A 19975-nucleotide genomic window follows, 5' to 3' on the forward strand; every position below is an offset into this window, starting at 1 on the left:
CTGTATAAACAGAGCTGACAATAAATCAAAAGCAATCTGGCAAATAGTAAACAGTGAAAAGGAAGAGTGCAGAACAAGGCAAAGAGCAGCTGAAACTGAAGATAAATGGAAAAGAAACAACCAATCCAAATGAAATCGCTGAAACATTTCAATGAATCTTCACCAAAGTTGCACAGCAAACGTTGGACATCAATAATGAGCACCAAAAAGGTCAACAGCTAACACTCCATGTAGCAAATTGTAGGGCTCAGCCAACTTCACAACACCACACTACAGAAGAAGTACAAATTATGATTAAAAGCTTGAAGTCTAAAACCTCAGCAGGGCTTGATGAAGTATCATCAAAGTTACTTAAACACTGCAGTGAAGCCCTTACAACTCCCCTTGGTCAGCATCATAAATAAGTCACTATCATCGGGACTCTTTCCATCCGCCTTGAAAGTTGCAAAAGTATATCCTAAGCATAAAAGTAACTGCCAAAAGACACCTAGCAACTATAGACCAATTCACTGATCTCCACCTTTTTCCAAAGTAATAGAAAAAGTTGTAATTAAAGAGACTGATGGACTACCTTAAACAACAAAATTTGCTAACTAATAGTCAGCATGGGTTTGTGAAAGGCAGATCCACAAACAACTGCAATTGCTGAGCTGGCAGAGTTCATTTGCGATCAACTGGGAAGCAGGAAAGCTTGTGACTGGCATAATGCTTGCCTTCAGCAAAGCCTTTGATTGCCTGGGACACAACCTCATCCTGCAAAAACTTCAAAGCCTGGGTATTAGTGGCTCTGCTTACAGGTGGTTTAAAAGCTATTTGGAAGAACGCACCCAAGTGGTGGAGATAAGACATCATAGCAAAGGGATAATACAAAACATCAGATCCAAACCGTTACCTGTAAGCCGAGGAGTTCTACAAGGATCAGTCCTAGGCCCTGTACTGTTTATCTTATTTACCAATGACATGCCTCATCTTTTAAATGCCTACTGTTCTACTTTAATGTACGCCGACGATACTACTCTTCTGCTCACTGGGAGCTCTGTAGAAGAGCTAGCAATTGACTCATATACTGCACTAAATATGGCATACCAGTACTGCCACTCAAAACGACCTAGTAGTCAATATGACCAAGACCAAACAACTAGCATTCGGTAGAAGACGAGATGAAATTGCAGCCCTACCAGAAGTTGACATGCAACCCAAGGCAACATTTCTTGGCGTTAACAATTGACGAAACTCTTTCATGGACTCAGCATGTTGACAACCTTTGCAGGAAACTAAACACTAGCCTCTTTGTTATCAAAAGAATTTACCACATTAGTGATTTAATCACTGCAAAGACTACTTATTATGCCCTGTTTGAATCACAATCTGAGGTACAGCATTGCTATATGGGGAGGCACCACAGTCACTAACCTACAGAGACTTCTCCTGATACAGAAGAAAGTAATAAGAACTCTTAAAGGCCTAGGACCCAAGGAAAGCTGTCGTGAAGGTTTCAAGGATCTTCGCATCTTGACAGTTGTGGCCCTCTACATCCAGGAAGTGATTATGTTTGCCGACATGAATGAACTCCCTCGGGGAACAGATGTACACCAGTACAACACTCGACATGCTGACAACTACATCCTGCCAGCACACCATTTATCACTGTACGGGAGGAAGACATCGTACATGGGACGCAAGCTCTACAACCTGCTGCCAACCGAGGATAAAGGCTCAGAAGGGCAAGAAACTGAAGATGGCACTGAATAGATGGCTGGTGACCAGGCCATTCTACATGCTGGAAGAATATCTACAAGACACATGATCATCTTAGACATCAAGACTCAGGGTTCCCACTCAATCTAAATACTCAAATTCACGGCTAATTCACGGTTTTCACGGTTTAAAAAAATTAAAATTCAAGGTCGGAAAGTTTTCATAAACAACGTTACCGGTACAAACAAAATCGTGTTGGAGAGGGGCGAAGTTGAGACGTAAACACTACAGACGCGGCAGAGCGGTAAAATACAAAATAAAACTTCTTCCCCATTTGACTAAACAATGTCATTGGTCGTGCAGGAATTGACGGAAACGTCTAAAAGAACGAAATAACAATAGGCTTCGGTTACGACGCAAGCAATGAGCGGCGAGCGCCCGATTTTATGTGCGATTTGCTACATAATGAATATAACAAGGCATATTATTTTTACAAAACATCATCATAACAGTCATTCAAAAGCAAATGACAAAGACAAATTTCAATATAATTAGCATGCACATGGCTCATAATTTTCTTTAACTTACAAGTTTGTTGAAATCTGAAGAGAACTTTGTTGACACAGGTTAGACAAGATGCAGGGTGACGGGATTCGTACGTTGGCTAAGGCTAACCTCGTTTGAGTCCATGAAGTACACTTGCGTGATTATTAAATTATTTTCTTGTTTAACACATTATTATTATTATTTCGATCGATTTCTTCCACAAGAAAATTTTCACATAATCACAGGTTCACATTTTAATTTAGTACATAAGAAAAGGCAATTTTATTGAAATTAAAATAACATATAAACGTTAAATGTATATAAAAATTATATACAACCTTGTTATAAGAAAAGTTATTTGGTACCAGTTTATACAAAAAAAAAATTATATTTGTACACATAAATAAAGAAATTGATAAAAATGTCTAGAATAAAAGTGAATTACGATTTGCACTTTTTGCTAAGTTCCCTGTATCTTATTCGTCTAACTCAGCTGCCCTTTTCCTGGCGTCGGACAAAACCTGGAATTTTTGTGCTTCCAATTCTTTTTTTTCTATTGCAGCTTGCTTCCTCTCTTTCTCAGAATTAATTTTGTCTTTCATTTCTTCTCGTTGTTTTGCCAAGTGCTCCGAGTAGTGGGCGTGGGAATTTTTGGCAGCATGAACTAATTCATTAGTGATTTCCATTGCCTCCAATCCTCCTGCTGCTGATACGCCGTCACAAAACTTTTCTCAACGCGACTAAACTCTCCTCCTTCAAGTTTTCAACTATACACTGTTTGTTGACAGAGAAGGCCTCTTTCAACAGAAGAATTTCCGTGAGAAAGTGTCAGAATGAGTTGAATGAAAAGCTTTAAATCTTTATATCAATTCTCACAATAAGAATAAGATTGGAGTGCCGAGCTGGGGAAAACAATAATCTTTCATGTTGAGACATGAAACCAGCTGTTGTCCGAGGATGGGGGAGTGGAGTACACGATATACCCCTCCCCTTCCACTCTCATTGACAGTAATACAACAAAGGTTATTTTTACCATAACATCGCTGCACCACATTACAATAAATGAACCTTGTACGATATATTTTTCATCTGCATGAAATGATTAATAGCGTTAACGTAGTCGTATGGAACCCGACAAAATTATACTTGGACGACTTCCTCGATTTGTAGTTTTGTAGTAATAAAGCTTAACACTACAAAGTTACTTGACGTTTGTTGTTTTCCTGGTTAGAAAAAATGCAATGGTTTTTTTTTTTCTAACGTTTTTATAACATGACGTTTCATTTGTAATATTTTACTAATACATTATACAATTTAAACACACATTAACCATAAAAGATTTTAAACCGTGTACACTCATAATATCCATGCAGCTTAGGAATCATAAAAAAAATATTATTGATAAGGAAAACGCATATCACTACCGTTTAATATCTAAAGAGATGAAAAAATAAAATTGTTTTCATCAAACGACCTTACTGGTAATTAAAACAGTTATATAGGCCTATAAAGTTATGGTCTCGCTGCGTTAATTGATATGTGTCGTGTAGGTTCTGCTCCGTCACATTATTATACTATTTATTTACGCAAGACCCTAAATTAATTCAATTTATTGTCCACCATAAATTAAAATTTTTTATAATTATTACATTGTGTTAACAGTCATTACACACAACGATATAGATATCGTACTGAATAGCATTTTTTCTCATTAATATTTAAATAAAAATAAGGGATTTAATAGAATGAAATTAAGGTTAAAATGTAATTTTAAATTCCTTACATTAGATTAAGGATTTGTATACTTTTTTTATTTTATGAAAACAATAATAGACTATATCTGATACAATAAAACTCCAATACGAGAAGTGTTTACATTAAACGACAATCTATCAAGTAATTCAATTGTGTTATTCATCTCGCGTTCAATCAGAGAATGCCTTGTTTACAGCCGTGTAGCCGGAAGGGCCCGGAACCTGGCGACAGGACAAAGACAGGCCTCACGTTGATTTGAGCCGAAGCGTCATCTCCCACCGGCCCTTCCTTTTCCTCATTTGTTTATAAACCATATTATCAGTAAAATCGCTCAGATAGCAGCACCTGTCAAACTTCGTGGTCTATCCCCTACATTGCGTGCTACTTTTTACTTTGCAATAGCGAAGGTCAACCTTCCCATATGATCGTCTGACGACGACCCGTGTTGATTTTATTTATTCAAAAAGTTGTAGAGATTTTCACGGTATGTAAACAAAATTCACGGCTTATTTAAGGTTTTTTTCACGGTGAACGAAATTCACGGCTTATTCCCGGTTTCACGGTTTTCACGGTCGGGTGGGGACCCTGAGACTGCTCAATTCAACTTATTTATTTTGTAAAATTTTAAACTTTAACATTGTATTATTGACGCCAATACATTTCTCTATGAAATTTTGTAAATAAAGAGATTTTGACTTTGACTTATGCCCATGGACAATGTGAAATGTCCTTTAAAGAGAATTAAATTTAATGTTTTATGGACAATTTATCAAAACACTTGACTGTGCAAGTAACTTTCTTGATATAAATTGATACAAAGTGTACAGTGACAGCCTACCTCAATGTTGTTCATCATGACGTTGATGTCCATTATGTCCCAAGCTCTGTTGACATCTGCAAAATGAGATGGGTCCACTGGCTGTACCTCGTCTGCGGCTGAAACACCATCTCTGTTGTCATGTGGTGTTTGTACAATAGGGTGGGCTGAAAAAAAGAATTATTTTTTTTTTCAAGTGCTATACCGCGGGAAAACTTGCATATATACTTCATAAATAAAATGCAACTGGGAAAAAAATTATTTTTTCAATATCACGGGTAGCGCATGCAATTAAAATAGCTCGTTTTTTGAAAAAAAACTTGGATTTTTATAATTTTTTCTCCGGGTGTAAAAAACTTTAAATAATCAATCGCTATAGTGAAAAAACTGTATAATTTGACTTAGAAAAACAGAAATACACAATGAACCAGTTTAAAAAACAATGTTTACGGTAGCGCAAACAGCTTTAAATAACGGATAATTACGCTAAAAGGCGCAGTTTACAACACTGCCGTCCTGCGACAGTTTACTCACAATGCCTTTTAATAAAAAGTTTTGTTTTAATTTATTTGTTGTTTAAAGTGTGGGGACTGCAAATTAATAATTCAAATTCTTTTAACATAGTTTATTAGCATCAACTTAATCATAGCATTACACATTTTTTCATGTGTAATTTTTACACATTTTGCCTAAACATAGTTTAGGCAAAATTGGGTAACGTAGATGTGAAGGAGTCAAAAAAAATTATTCAAAGACAAAAAAGAAAAAACACTGAGTACAGCAGATGTCAGTCGAACGTTGACTCATTGTCACAGCCATCGTGCTCAAAAAACTATGGAACCTACACAAATAGAAGACTTTGACTCAACTGAAATAAATAGAAATGAGGATAGTAGCGATGAAGAGTTTCAACTGTTGTAAAGACACCATGGCAGATGCGAGTTAAATTGACTAATACTGCGCTAACAAGTGATCGTTTTGGAGTTTCTGATAGAGCAACAGCTGCTATTGCTTCTAGCCTTTTTGCAAGATTTTGGTATTATAACTGAAACTGAACATTCTAATGTTATTGATAAAAATAAAATCCGAAGGGGGAAAAAGGTTATCCGCACAGAACTGCAGGTGCAGAATCAGGCTGAGCTCAACACATTTCAAGGATTGTATTTTGATGGAAGGGAAAGATGACACTATTGTGATTGAAAAGGTAAATTCAAAGCATTTTCGGGAGAGAGTGATTAAGGAAGAACATTATTCTATCATTCAAGAACCTGGATCTGTATATGTTGGTCATGTGACACTTGTTCTGGATCTGCTCAAAACATTGCCGACAGTATAATTTCTTATTTAAAAAAAACTGGACTTTCCCTTGATGATTTAGACGTCATTGGATGTGACGGCACCGTTACAAATACAGGGTGGAAAGGGGGCGTAATTCGAACAATTGAAGAAAAAGTGAAAAAGGCAATGCAGTGGGCAGTTTGTCTCTTGCACTTCAACGAATTACCACTCCGACACTTGTTCCAGTTTTTGGATGGAGACACTACAGGGCTACAACATTTAAAGGACCTATCGGAACAGAGCTCAATAAACTGCGAAAAACTCCCCTTGGTGAAATTTTGCTAGTGTGGAGTTGTGAAATTCCAGATATTGACCGAAGCATATTGAGCAAGGACCAACAGTATTTACTGGACATAAGTTCTGCTGTACAATCAGGAATCTGTCCTATAGATTTATCTCACCGTGAACCTGGCCCACTCTCTCACGCAAGATGGCTAAACAATGGCTAACAGGATTCTAAGATTGTATGTGAGTGTTGAATATCCATCAGACGAACATAAAATCGTAGTTCATTTTATTCTGAAGTCATACATGCCTGTTTGGTTCAATATCAAAAAAGCAAGTACTTAACTGATGGACCAGAACACATATTTTCAAACTGTAAAATCCTCAAGATTCCTGCCTGAAAATCTGCTTCAAGTAATTGACCCCGTTATTGAAAGGAACGCTTACTTTGCCCACCCAGAAAACTTGATGTTGAGTATGATAGTAGATAAAGAACTCACATAAGAGAATTGGGTTTGAGACGAATCATAAAGGCCAGGACATCAGCACCCAAAAGAAAGTCAATTAGAGCTTTCCATCCACCCAAATTAAATTTTCAAGCCACAGAGTACAGTGAACTGATTGACTGGACTGCCACCACATTGTCACCCACCACCATTACTAAGAAGAATCAGCAACGAAGAAATTCGTGCAAAAAATCTTGACTGGGGACACCGCAGCTGAATGGAGATTCGACAAATTTCCTTGTCATACGCAAGCGGGTTGAACGATGCATCAAACTTGTAACCATCGCTTCACAAAAAGTAGTTGGTTTTGAAGCAAGAGATGGGCTCATCCGAACTACACTACAGTCAAGAGCAGCTATGCCATGCTTTTGAAAGCAAATCAGCCTTCAAACTTCCTAAACAAGAATGATTATGGACTTGTGATGAAATATATCCTACAAATCAAAATTCCTTTTTGAATTTTCAATAACAATTTTCATGAAAAATGTGTAATGCTATGATTAAGTTGATGCTAATAAACTATGTTAAAAGGAATTTGAATTATTAATTTGCAGTCCCCACACTTTAAAACAACAAATAAATTAAAACAAAAACTTTTTATTAAAAGGCATTGTGAGTAAAACTGTCGCAGGACGGCAGTGTTGTAAACTGCGCCTTTTAGCGTAAATTATCCGTTATTTAAAGCTGTTTGCGCTACCGTAAACATTGTTTTTTTAACTGGTTCATTGTGTATTTCTGTTTTCTAAGTCAAAATTATACAGTTTTTTTCACTATAGCGATTGATTATTTAAAGTTTTTACACCGGAGAAAAAATTATAAAAATCCAAGTTTTTTTCAAAAAACGAACTATTTTAATTGCATTGCGCTACCGTGATATTGAAAAAATAATTTTTTTCCCAGTTGCATTTTATTTATGAAGTATATATGCAAGTTTTCCGCGGTTATAGCACTTGAAAAAAAAAAATAATTTTTTTTTTCAGCCCCACCCTATTGTACAACTACTACAGTATTATGTAAATTTAGTGTGTTTCCTTTTGAAATCAAAATTTCATCTTCAGGAGACCTCACAAATAAATATACTATACTACATGTACATGAATCATTGGCACTTCAATTTGAAAATTGATCAAGATGTAGATCATCATTGCTCCACCACAATAATTTGCATTGTCATTCTAAATACTATTCTCAACTATACTATATTATCAACTAAGATATATGTATTAGCGCTGTATTCTTTTCATATAAAATGAAAAATACTAAGATTTTATTTACAAAAATATAAATATCTGAAATTTGAACAATATTATCACTAATATATAATCATTTTTAACCCCTCCCTTGTATATCTTTGGTTCTTGCTACTCCAATAATTTTGTGTGCATTGCTCACCACTAGAATATGTTTAAATTTTAAAAATCAATGAATTAATACAAAAGTAAACCTCGTAATTCCTTGTGTAAAAAGAAAACATTACAATTTAATTTTGATTCAATTATTAGAATGTCAAAATCAAAAGTGGGAAACTACCTCATTCAAATAGTTAACTTTGACTTCAAGGTGCAAATCTCAGTGTTTATATCAAGAGATAGAAAGAGAAAGGTAGACACATCTATCAGATACTGTAATTGGAGAAACACGTAATTTAACCTTTCAACATAAAACTGTTCATGCCCATTTGCAGGAGCATTCAAGATACCATTACTGATATCGGAGTCAGCCATCCAACCAGTGTTATTTGCCATTTTTTTGGGTTACAGGAAAAAATGATAGGAATACTAATCACATTACTGTGTCTTAAAATACAGTATTAGCCAAAATAAACAGTACTGAAATGGTAATATTTTATTATGGCAAACACAGTAACATTAAATATAGATTTTACCAATAAATACAAGTCAAAGGAAGCAAAATCGGTTAAACTCGGGTATTAACATGTTCAATATGACCCCAGTTCAGTTTGGGGCAACACTTGTACCGTTCTTGTAGGTTTTGCATCATTTTTATGAATAGGGGTTGTTCCATTCTCCTAATACACATGGTTATTTTTTCTTTGAGTTGGACGATGGTGGTTTTCCTCGTGGAAAATGTTTTCTTTCAGTTTAAGAGAAGCTCGCATTAGGCTACTTTTCGGTGACTGTAACACTTGCTGCAACACTTTTCCATGGTTTTCATTTGTACAGACAGCAGTTGTACTTTCGCTGTGTCAAAAACTACCTGTTCTTCGACATTTTTCAACAACACTAAGAATCACAGCATTAGTAGGCGGGTTTTTGTGGAAATGTCCCTGAAAACGTAATGCAGTGTATGCCAAGCTTGGCCCACCTTCACGTCCAATTCCGTATGAGAGAAAATAATGCTCTACGATAAAAAGTTTCTCTCCCGTTGTTAGCACCATGTTAGCAAAAACTTACCTCAAATAAGAAAGGAGTAATGAACACGAAGCCGTGGCAACAATCGACAATTGAATTCGCTGATCGAGAGGGTAACTACAACTGATTCAGTTTCAGTACTGTTTATTATGGCTAATACTGTATATAAAATAACATTTTTTTTCAAAATTAGGAAAGGCCTACAAAGCACACACAACTAACGTTTGTGGAGTGCTGTTTTAAACTTTTTTCCTTTAAAAAATATTTAGTTTCGTACTCTGATTTGTATTGTATGTTATCCAAAATCAATGCAGTTTAAATTGAACAAAATCTGAACATTGCTTGTAATTTTGTGAACGTAAAACAATTTTGCTATGAATTTGCTTTCTATTTGTTATTTTAATTTATTATGTATTCGAAATAGTAATACTGTTTCAGGCATGAAACAATATCATTCATTATTCCATTATTAAATATTAAACAAGTGAAAGTAAATTTACAGAAAATTGTTTTATTCTGGGTTTAATTAATGTGAAATAAAAATGTATAAATAAATCTAAGAAATTATAAGTTTTCTGAAAATGGATAATATTTTGAACAATTTGTACATTTTTGTGTTTTTGTTACGAAATGTATACCAGTTATGTAGGCTTGGTCTCCTACATAATAAAAAAGTACTTTACCTACTCATTACTTATTTTAATAAAATTTTTCTTTTAATCATAAAATGTACTTCATCATAAGAAAGTATCTTTATTTCATAATAATATTTATAGATATATTCTTATTAAATAATTGAAATATTTTAACATAAAAGAGATTGCAGTTTGTAACAGTTTTTGTAATTTGATAATATGATTGTAATTAACAATATTGTCAGCTTGAGAGCTTGTATTATCTTTCCTCATACAGTATATTTCCACATGTGACCTAGACCTTGACGCATGTACATTTCTCCATGAAATTGTAAATAAAGGCTATTGACTATTGACATGTCCTTTGCTCACTTTCTTTTAAAATAATTACAATTTTTTTGTCCTCTACACCCTATTACGCAATTCTCCCTAAGGCAAACGTTATAATTATGAATAAATACACTCACTTATCAAAAATTTAAGATCCATTTTGTCTGTTGTTCTTTAAATAGACACATTTTCTTTTGAATTGTAAACAAGTTTCAATTTATATGCTTAAAACGTACATGCAGCAATTTGTTCATATGTAATCTTAAGAATGGGGTAAATTTTATATCTGACTGTGCAGTTATTGTAATATGTTTTTATACGCAGAGTTTGATGTGCTAATTATTTAAATTAGTGAATTCTAAGAGAGAGTTCTACAAACTAATCACAAGATATTTTTGAGATTTTCCATTGAATAATTACAAATAACAAACAAGTAAGTATGAACAAATTGCCTTAGCATGATCTCTTGCATTCAGAAAGTGGGTGTGATCTCTTGTATGTTAATAGATTTGTTATTTAATACGGATATCTTTTATAAAATAAAAGATATTTATCTGAGACTTGTACCAAAACACAGAGGGCTAGTATTCCTCTTGTGTTAGAATTATTTATTATTCTCTTTAGAATTATCCTTTATATTAAAATTTGTATACTTAGTTTAGTTCAATATACATGGTACATAACAATGCATAATTGAATATGGCTTTGAATTTGTTATTAAATACCCTGTCAGAACCAGAAAAATGGACTGTGAACAGAGATTTTGCTAAAAGTTGAGGGATTTAATAACAGATTAACCATTTCCCCCCCCTTATAACCCTATACACTTTTGTTATAAAAAGGACAATAGTATCTCATTATAGTATAACATAAATTTCAAAATTTTAATCCAACATAAATATGTCTAAAATATTAAAACAAATTTTGTAGTGCAAAACTAATCTTATGTTTGAATAAGATTTTTTCAAAAATTGTACAGTTGTGTGTTTTGAACAAAACATTGTTATAATTTATTTAATAAATAAAAATTGTAATAAGAAAAAAAAATTACTATACCAAATAATAATAAAAATATGTATTTAATAGTAAATTTTTAAAATTCTTAATACATAAGATATCATTAAAAGAGTAAACCTTAAAGATTTTTCTTCCTCAATGATGTACACAACTATATTATTACAAAAAATTTAAGTCTCCATTAGTGTTAAAGTTACAAAAAAGTCAAATTACAATAAAACCCTCTATTACTATTATCCAAGTGCTATGTTTTTGTGTTATTTTGTTTCAAATTATTTTTAATTGGGTCATTTTTGTTTAATTTTAAATTTTACTTTATAAAAATTTATAATGTATATTTTCTTTTACATTCTTTTACATTCTAGCTATTTTTTATAACCATGACAACATTGCTGTTCTTGATGAACATGGTAATAAAGTATTTTAGGTACTGACGATTAACTATTTACATTTATTGTGCAGTGCTGTTCTTGTTCAAGCAAATATGCTAATATGTTAAAAAATTAAAATTAAATGCATTAAAATACTAATAAGCCTTTCCAAAATATTGTTGAAACCTACCTTCACTCTTGACATCTTTACTTGGTTTTGGTGACTTATCAGGGTTATCCATGTTGTTACAAACAACAGTTTTAATATAATAAGGACATCGAGTCTCTCACCAACAACAACACAGCAAAGGAGTAATTGAGACAAACATGAGAAAGCGAACAACCTAATCAGTAATGACATTAGATCTAACATTATCAGCCGACCATTATCACCAGACCGAGTTAACTGTCATCACACTTAAAATTAAACTGCATTAAAAATACCTTTGTGAATAATTGTCTTGTTGTGCTTAGTGATAGTTTTAATAATACAGGCTGAAAAGTTCGAGTTATGTTCAAAACTATTGTTATAAAGAGCAAATAACGTCCAATGTGGTTAGAGGAAAAATTGATTTTATTAGGACCTAACACCTTAAAATTTTAAATCAATGTTCTATTTTACAGTACTAAGCTGTAGTAAGAGGAATCAGAAGTCCACCAGATACTGGTATAGTCTAAAACACAGTTTTTAAACAAATACCGTACTTAGTTATTCAATAGTGCAAGTTGTTAAAAAAATGTTCAATTTTGAAAAGCCCTAGTTTTTATTTTCATACTTTCATAGTCTGTGGACTGTCATGTCTAAAACTGTCTGAACAAATGAGTAGGTTTGTTTACAATGTGAGGCTAGTGTTTTGTACATGTGTTATATAATAGCTGTTCAGGTTTTTCTATTAGTTGCTAAATATATGAAAAGAGTTCCTCTCCAAATTTATTACTATTGTACCAATGAATGAGGACTGTTACTAAATAAAAAAAACAACTTTTTAAAATTTCTTCATTTAGTACAATAATCCTCCAAATAACTTTATAATAGCAATCCAAACCTAAATATAATTTTAATTCTGTTTTACATTAGTTTATGTACAAATCAAAATATATATGGTAATCTTTTCTAAAAATGTTCATATCTGTTCCGTTTACTATGTACGTGTTTTAATGACACTGTTAGAAAAATTAATTATGTATATTTACGTTTATTAGGTTTTTGGATATAAATTATTTTACAGTCAATTTGTGGTAACTGTTACAAATACTAGAAAAGAAGTAAAAAATTGAATATTTGGATATAAATATTTTAAAATTATATTTTAAAATTAATTTTCAAATTTCTAGTACAATATTAAAAAATCATTATTATATCCTATCAAATAAAACTACTGGCAGAGTGTCTCATAAGGGTACAGAAGCTAATTAGTTGAATTATATCAGCTGATTATAGCTAATATAAACCTGTGGTGTGTTTGAAATAAATACAAAAGTTTGGAACCGTTCATTAAGACAATTAGAAAAGAATTGAGGAAACGAACTACAACAAATAATAATAATTAGGCAGTGATTGACTCCAACCCTGCGTTCAGTACACTACAATCACCTGCTATCAAACTAGGTTAACAGGCAACGCAATCAACACACGTCAACCAAATGGATACAATGAAAAGTATTGTGTAAAAGGTCCCTTGAAATGTACCTTTAATGAGACCTCAAACAATAGGCAAACATAATTATTTTTGGACATATTTGGACAATCAATAACTATTAATAATTTTGTATCGAGTATTTTATTTTAATTTCCTTCTTAAATTAATATGAAGTATTGCATAGCACCATGGAAGGATATATAATTAATCTTACATAACAAAAGGATAGTTGTAAGGAAATAGTACAACCTGATCTTGAGCTCTTTTTAAAAAGCATTTTAGCAACACAGAAAATCTTTTGGACATAAACAGTTATTTGAATAAGGTCTATATTAAAAACAATACTAAAATACAATTATATCTGTTTGTTTTTTTAATCGGTCTATAAGTATTATTTTAATTAGTGACACCGTTCATAATTATATCTAATGAATAAAGTTATTTTGTCAAACTGAAATCAACGATAAGTACAAACATGTTACCTAAATATTTATTTGTAAATTTACTGATAATGAATTTATTATCGCAAAAAGTTTGTCCAAAATTAAAAGCATTGATGGAAATGTGTGCTTCTTACTAGCTTCACTTAATTTTAACTAATTTAGTTTTAAAACATTGATTTTGGTTATGGTTTTGTTTTATATAATGACATACAAATTTATGAATACATTGAATTAAGTTCAGTTTTATGGTTAGTAGTTGGTGGTTTCATTTTACCAGATTTGCCATGATATTGTAAATAAGCTATAAAATCATAGTTGTAAATTTCTTATGATAGGTTTATTTAATGGGTTGAATTACACCAATTAAATAATTTAAAGGACTTGTGATAAAATGAAATATCGTATGGCATAATGCATATGAAATATGGCATTGTTATAAAATTAACAAAACCTTTTAAACTGAATGCTTTTTATAAGTAATGAAAATTTCAAACTGACTTATATGAGTTTTAACATTTAAATATAATTTTGAGATTAGATAGAAGAAAAGAATATTCTTATATAAAAGTGTATTGACTAACTTGAAACCTCTAAATAAGTCCATTATTTACACATAATATTAAAAGTTGAAGGCCTACCTGACTCTACAGAAGTCCGTCTCCCTTTGCTGGTCAGCCTGGAAGCTATCCTCTGTGGTACATTAGGTACAGCCTGAAATAAGGGAACATTCACTGTAATTATTTTATGTAATTAATAAAAAATAATTAGTTACTATAATTAAAAATAAAAATGTTAATTTAAAATGGTGTAATATTGTTTTATCAAATCAGTTATGATTTATAAAATTTCTGATTTGTCATTTCTACATTAACAGTCTTGTGACTTTGGTATTCTACATTAAACAAAGTTTGATTTTTTCATGTTATTTATATACTAGTATTACAATCATTTTCAAATAAACTTTTGATCTAGGCAAATGTCAAATGATCAAGCTAGGCTTTCCTCTACAATAATTAATGCTAAGTCCGGCATTCTGTAGAAAAGAATGCTCTATCATACACATGATCAGTTTTTTTGAAATAACACTTTTAAGTCACTGCTGTGACCATTTGCACTGCATTGAGCGGTTTATTTGCATGAGGCACACAAACTATGACCTAATGGGTTTATGTCTAGGCCGAGATTGTTACTTCAGCATTGCTCTTCTTTATGCCAATAGTTTGAATCACGAACATTTACAACTGGAAGAGTATAGTTCTTTTGTATGATTAACTTTTAGCAGACTTGTTTCACACACATGTAGACTTTAGTCACAATATTTGATGTTTTTTCATAAGGGAAATGCTTAAAAATGCTTGAACGGGCTGATAATAATGCTGTCATAGCCCGTGCTGATAGCGACGAACGAAAACATCCCATGATAGTACCAATCAGTAAAATTTAAAATTCTTAAAGACTGATCGGTGATCACTAATGCTTGAGAACTAAAAATATTAAAAACTCACCTAACCATATTATTCTACAAAGCAGGAGAATGGCCGCTACTCGCTAAACATTAACATTTTTTTTAATTTCGAGGCAAAGAGATAGTTGCCTCCGCATGAAGTCCTAAAAGGATCTTTGTACCTCCCTTACTTATGTTGGCGCCCTCAGAATCTGAGACTTTTCTGAGACAGAAGTCAATCAAATTTGAGGGCTCCTGTTCTATGATATCCTCGAGGGCTGAGAAAATACGCCCAAGGAAATTTATCCACTTTTAGATATGGCAGGGCAGTTTAACCAATATTTGTTCCGCTGATTCTTCTGCTTCTCCGCAGAGTCTGCATTCATCAGTCTGACTAAGAAACACCTTCATTAGATTTTTCTAAGGGGGCAATGTCCTCTCAAAATTCCTAATATCAATCATACTTATACATACTTCTTCAATCATTCCTATTACTTACTTCTCACTTTGTTCTAGGAGAGCTGTCCCATCTGTAGCATAAGGAGAGATAAACATTTTAGTTTGTCTTAGTACCGAGGCCCTACTCCAGTTTAAGGATAAAATCTTCTTTTCCCAATCTTTTACTAGAGCTTTGCTCTAGAAGAAAGCTGCTCCACAGCCTTGTTCTGGCCTTACCATAAAGCACGGCGCCCACTGCGACCAGCCCGGCACAGCCCAGCCCAGACTGACCTTTTATACTCTGTCAAAATGCATACGATCAAATGGACACCCGCCCACTGCAACCGGTCCCCGGCTGGGCCATGCCGGTCGCAGTGGGCGCTGTGCTTAAGTGATTCTGTACCTATTTTGGCAAGGGTATCTGCTTTTTCGTATCCACGAATGACCTCATGGTCCGGCACCCAACCGAGTGTAACTCAGTTCTTCTTTGCCAGTTCCACTGGAACATTCTTACATTCCCATACTGCTTGTGAGTCAAACGAGCAGGCATCAAGTGCCTTTAGTAGCTATCGGAGGGAATTAAGTATTCTGCTCCTTTTGGTCTCATTTGTATGAGTCTTCTGGCACTTTATTCTATTGCCATGAATTTTGCTTGGAAGACATAGCGTGTTTTCCCAAGGGCACTGCTAAGTTACACCCGCTACCATAGAGTATGCAAAGAATTTTAATTAAAATTACGAAGAAAACAACACAACTCTTTTCTGTCCATTCTGACACAATAATAATTAATACACTTTAAAGTGCACTTATGACACTAATTTTTACATTTAATATGCGGGAAAACACCACTCACTAGCACCACAAAGGAAAATAACATGACTCTTTCTGTAAATGACTACGCTACCAAATGTAACCAATCAGGAAAAGCATCAACGAGATGTCCATAGAAATTGTGCAATATCGAACAGAACTGAAATAACAAAAAACTATAATTAATCTTCACCATAGAGGTAGAAATGATAAATAAACAATATGGAGGTAGAAACTGTGGCTAAAATGATAACAAAAAGAAAAAAGTAATGAAAAACTCTTAAATTATCTTCAAATTCAGTTGATTGACATATTCTTGCAGCTCAAATTCTTATTTGAGTGTTGACAACCCTGTTATCCCCTCCTCTTAAACGTACCCCTCCTTAATTTGTTATCCTCTTCCATCCAGACACATTGATTCCTCCCAGTCCTCTAGATTGATAAACTAATAAAGATATAACCTAAAATTAAAACACTTTAATAATTTTTGTGCGATATAGTTATGGTTTATGACTGACTAAATACTTTTTTCTGAAAAAGAAAATATACTATTTTAATTATTGAAAATGGTTTTTGGTAATGTGGCTATAGTAAGTATTATCCAAAGAAATGGAGAGTAAAAAAGACAGTAAAAAATTAGTCCTAATATGTCACATCAAGCCTATCAAATTGGTTGTAATAATGATGGGAATACTCTATACTGCTACAATAAAAAAATCAAATAGTACAGACTACAGAGCAAAGTGGTTTAGCAAAACAATTTTATCCAAAAACTAACAGAGGGAAAGTAAATACTAAGATGGGTTGTAGATCTAACATACCGAAAAGTACTAATTTTCTTTTTATTTCTGAGCTATCTTGTAGCAACCGAGAAATTCACTTTAACTTATTATCACTGTTAATACTTACGCCATCGTCGTCTGGTTCGAATTCGGTAAAATTGTGAGATGGATTGCTGACTTTCTGAAGTAACTCGATTGCTAACCTCTTACTCATGTCCATTAGGAAAAATGGGTGCTGAAAAAAAAAAAACAAATTTACTAATTTAGAAAACTGCACAACCAATTTCACCTGAACAATGGAAGTTTAGAAACAGGATACATTGAAATTTTTGTGGTAAATGTCAAATTAGATGTTTTGTTTCATTCATTTTTTATACAGAAAGACAAGAGAACTTTTATTCTAGAACAACCAACAAAATGCATAACAGCATAAGTTATTCTTGGTTACTATTTCTTCTAAATTTTTAAGACTCAAACATTTTTTTAATTGTGGGTAGATTAGGCATTTTACTATTTTTATCATTGGTTTTTAAAATTTAGTTAACTTTGGATTAACCACTTTGTAGATTATCCACAACATCTGCAGTAAAAATATTTAATTACAACATGTTTTTAACAACACACTAAAAGTTAGTAAATTTTTAAAAGTGGCTTAAAAAGTTTTTTTTAAATAATGTAACTCAGTAAAAGTGATCAGAAATAAAAAAAAACTATTGTATATGGTACAGTACTGCATATCCCTACATAGACACAACCAGTAGTGCTGTGAGGTTTTTTCGTAGAGTGTCCATAAGTTGAATCATCCTGTCATAGTCATTTCCTGTCTGTCGTCACCATTCCCCCTTCATCCACTCATCACTCCATCACCAAATTGGTAGTGTTATGATCATTATCAAGGATCAGGATCAAAACAATGCATAGCTTTGTGACAAAATGATACTGAAAAACTTCAATAACAGCAGATAAAGAAGTAATTATTTTCATCTCCACGTATATATTCATGGTAACATTTCAACTTACTGTAGAGTAACATAGAACCCTTGGGGCTTAAAGTGTTATGTAGCAATACTGGACTAAAGTACACAATGTTAACACTCTCAACCCCGCAAGAAGATTCGTGGAAATGATATTTCCACTTACTGTAGAGTATCAGACACCTTGACACATTTCACATCAGTCAAATAAGTCTTGTAATGTACATAAGACAGTTTAGTTTATACAAGAACAACTGCATATTACTTACTGTATGCGTATATTATTGTATAATTGTAAATATTGTTGTCCTATAATTTTAAATTAACTGTATTAAATTAAGTTACTGACCATTATTTAGTGACTACTAGCAGTACTGTAAATTATATGTGAAATTTGCTTATCCACACCAGTCTACAGATCAAGAAAATCTTACTGAAGAATAGTTTCTAAAATCAAAAAAGTAAGATCCCTACAAAAATTTAACCGAATCAAGTCACAAACTGTTTACCAACGGACGAACACAAAAATTTTTAACGGAACAATATTCTATGAACACTGTTCAAAGAAAAAACTACACTAAAAATTAGACCTACGTAATTAGTATATAAATTTAAGTATATAATTTTAGCAGTATAAATAACTAAAACACTGAAAATTTTACCTGTAACAGTTTATCAGCCGTTGGCCTTTTCTTTGGGTTTTTGGTAAGGGCTGTTTTTACGAAGTTATGAAATGTTGGACTCCTAGAAAGACAAAGACACATTATTCTTATTTTGTCTAAAAACTAAAAGACTGAGAAAATGTTATTTAAATATAAAACTGATCCAGATTAAATGTTCTTAGCCCACCAAAGTATGTTATTTTTATGTTTAAAAAGTAGTATTGGGAGTTGTAGCAAAATAAATTAAGGGATATAACATTTATTGAAATATTCACACTGTTCCCACAGATTACAGAGCAAAACACAACAGCTGCTTGGCACGGCAGTAGCGTACACGTATACACACTTGTGGAGTTAAGCAGTACTACAAATTGCCGTCTTTTGAGACAAAAACCGGTCTACCATCGATCGATAAGCACAGAGAATGGGTATACAGCAGCACATCTTTAAACAACTGAAACATACTTCCCGCACACTCTAGCGAATTACCATCAGAAAACTAGGACTACCATAAGCCTCCTGAAAATACGAGAATCATTACAGAGTTTAAGAAGACCACGCACGGCTGCAGTCCTATCAATAAATATTATTGTCACTAATGCTAAGTAAACTCTAGTAATCTGCTTCTAAATAGTAATACCATTTATCGTTTTCTTTTAATATGTGTTTTGAAATCGTTCTTGAACATGAGAACCATCATAGAATATACAGGGTGGCACAAAAGTCACTGGACAGTTGGTTAAAACAAGACTAGATTTATTTGAAATAATTTTTTATTACAAACAGTACTTACAATTATTTTTTATATTCAAATTATTTTCCGTCTTCATTAATACATCTTTGAAGTCTTTCTGGAATACTGTTACATACTCTATGGCATAGTGTGTGATCATAAAATGCGTCATGCATGTAGTCTTTCAGTTCGTCAATAGTATGAGGCTTTCGAGAATAAACAGAGTCCTTGACTACTCCCCATAGGAAAAAATCCATTGGTGTGATATCTGGTGAACGTGGTGGCAAGTCTATAACTGTCCTTTGACCAATAACTTTTCTTTAGAAACGTTCGTTTAAATAATCGCGAACGGCAGTGACGTAATGTGGTTGAGCACCATCATGTTGAAAGTTTTTGACACGTGTCACAGATGAACTCACTAGTTCAATTGTTGTGTGTT

At 32.9% G+C, this 19975-nt stretch overlaps 1 protein-coding gene across 10 annotated transcripts in view; it reads right to left on the reverse strand.

Annotated features, from left to right (window-relative positions):
- LOC124364407 (mitogen-activated protein kinase kinase kinase kinase 5) overlaps positions 1 to 19975 on the reverse strand; it is an 81291-nt gene that overhangs the window by 34345 nt on the left and 26971 nt on the right. For 9 of the 10 annotated variants that reach the window (XM_046819855.1, XM_046819854.1, XM_046819853.1 and 6 more), the window contains exons 7-10: positions 18804 to 18885; positions 17295 to 17402; positions 14332 to 14404; positions 4838 to 4983 (exon numbers count right to left, since the gene is read on the reverse strand). In XM_046819855.1, the coding sequence (XP_046675811.1) occupies positions 4838 to 4983; positions 14332 to 14404; positions 17295 to 17402; positions 18804 to 18885 (409 nt within the window). The remainder of the gene's footprint in view (positions 1 to 4837; positions 4984 to 14331; positions 14405 to 17294; positions 17403 to 18803; positions 18886 to 19975) is intronic. The other variant, XM_046819856.1, reaches the window with a different exon arrangement.

This window comes from Homalodisca vitripennis, chromosome 6, assembly GCF_021130785.1.
Source record: "Homalodisca vitripennis isolate AUS2020 chromosome 6, UT_GWSS_2.1, whole genome shotgun sequence".
Lineage (NCBI taxonomy): Eukaryota > Metazoa > Arthropoda > Insecta > Hemiptera > Cicadellidae > Homalodisca > Homalodisca vitripennis.